Source organism: Nematolebias whitei, chromosome 1, assembly GCF_014905685.2.
Source record: "Nematolebias whitei isolate Nwh7 chromosome 1, NemWhi1, whole genome shotgun sequence".
In the NCBI taxonomy this organism is placed as follows: Eukaryota; Metazoa; Chordata; class Actinopteri; order Cyprinodontiformes; family Rivulidae; genus Nematolebias; species Nematolebias whitei.
In genome coordinates this window covers 41623926-41625780 of record NC_056498.1, presented here as the reverse complement: position 1 = coordinate 41625780, position 1855 = coordinate 41623926, and the positions used below count along the sequence as shown (strand labels likewise).

Genomic DNA, 1855 nt, shown 5'->3' with positions numbered 1-1855 from the left:
TTATTCACTCTATTATTCACTCTGTTATTAACTCTGTTATTCACTCTATTATTCACTCTGTAATTAACTCTATTATTCACTCTATTATTCACTCTGTTATTAACTCTATTATTTACTCTGTTATTAACTCTATTATTAACTCTATTATTCACTCTATTATTCACTCTGTTATTAACTCTATTATTCACTCTATTATTCACTCTGTTATTCACTCTATCATTCACTCTATTATTCACTCTGTTATTAACTCTATTATTAACTCTATTATTCACTCTATTATTCACTCTGTTATTAACTCTGTTATTCACTCTGTTATTCACTCTATTATTCACTCTATTATTCACTCTGTTATTCACTCTATTATTCACTCTGTTATTAACTCTATTATTCACTCTATTATTCACTCTATTATTCACTCTGTTATTAACTCTATTAATAACTCTATTATTCACTCTATCATTCACTCTGTTATTAACTCTATTATCCGACCGATGGTGACTGAATTGTGCTCGTGGTACCTGCAGGAAGCCGTCCAGCTGCTGCAGCAGCTGCGTGTCTTTCTGGACGCTCTCCTCCACTGAGCGTGTGCGAGACGTCAGCGCCTGAAGTTCAGCGTCCAGAGTCTCCAAAGAGATCCTTCCAGAAACACGTTCAACGTCTCAGTTTAATTTATTATTAATCTCCATGGAGCTAAAGAGAGACGGGACGCAGCTGGGCTTCAGCTGAAGAGTGAGCGTCTTACCTGGACGCAGTTTGGACGCCGCTCAGCCGGACAGGAAACTCCAGCAGCTTCTCGTCTTTCTTCTGAGCCTCCTGAAGGAATAAATTCAGTTTGTCATAAAAAAAAACAAAACAGAAAGAGACAAAGTGTCCTCTAGTTGAACTCAGGCGTGGAGGTTTTAAACACTCGTTTATCAAACTACCGGGTGACTAAACTACCAGCAGACACAAAACTACAGCAAAGAACTGGAAGAGGAGCTTAAAGAGAGAAGAACACACAGGATGAAGAGAACATCTCTGCAGGAGTGGAGTCACTGACCAGAGCCACAAAGTGCAGAAGGTTCATGCCCGGCCTGTTGGACTTGGTGTCCGCCAGAGACAGGAGGGAGGACAACTTGAAGCCTGCGGCGTTTCCTGCAGAACCTCCCTGTGAAGAGCAGAACGCAGCAGGTCAACACAGGCCTGCTCTGTGCAGGAAGCAGGTTCTCTGGGTGGAGGACCATGTTTATATTCCACCTGTAGTGGTCCAGACCCACTCAGATCAGCTGATGAGGACACTCTTAAGACAACATATGTTGGACATACATCAGTTAGACATCACGGCTATGACAGCTCTAAGCGTGCACATTGATTATTCATGATTGACATGAGTTACTGTCATCCAGGTTCTGCTCAGAGATCCTAACTGGATCCTAACTCTTCAGAAGGATTGAAAACAGTGACGAGAACATCAGGTCTGATTTCAGGTGTATGGAGGTCACAGCTTTACAGTATTTGTTCGTCTTTAGCTTTATGATTTTCTCTGTAATTAACCCAAGCTCACTGATGGAGGACTTTAAGGCTTTGTCTCTGTGTCTGATTTAAGGTCAAGAAGATTGTGTCCCACCTCTTTCAACAAAACACCACCGACCTTATTACTGTGGAGACACTGATACACCTCTGCGCTTCTCAGGTTGTTCATCGCTTCACCGTCAGAAGAACTGAGTCAGTGAAGGAGCTAAATATGACAGTAGATATATCTAAATATGCTAGTAGATGTAGCTAAATATGCTAGTAGACGTAGCTAAATATGCTAGTAGAAATAGCTAAATATGCTAGTAGATGTAGCTAAATATGCTAGTAGATGTAGCTAAAT

The 1855-nt window shown here is 40.8% G+C and overlaps 1 protein-coding gene across 1 annotated transcript in view; it reads right to left on the bottom strand.

Moving 5' to 3' along the window:
- Positions 1-1855, bottom strand: part of LOC119410154 (FH2 domain-containing protein 1-like) — a 14658-nt gene that overhangs the window by 4212 nt on the left and 8591 nt on the right. The window contains exons 8-10 of the mRNA XM_037677066.1: positions 1040-1147; positions 743-813; positions 519-636 (exon numbers count right to left, since the gene is read on the bottom strand). Coding sequence (XP_037532994.1) covers positions 519-636; positions 743-813; positions 1040-1147 — 297 coding nt within the window. The remainder of the gene's footprint in view (positions 1-518; positions 637-742; positions 814-1039; positions 1148-1855) is intronic.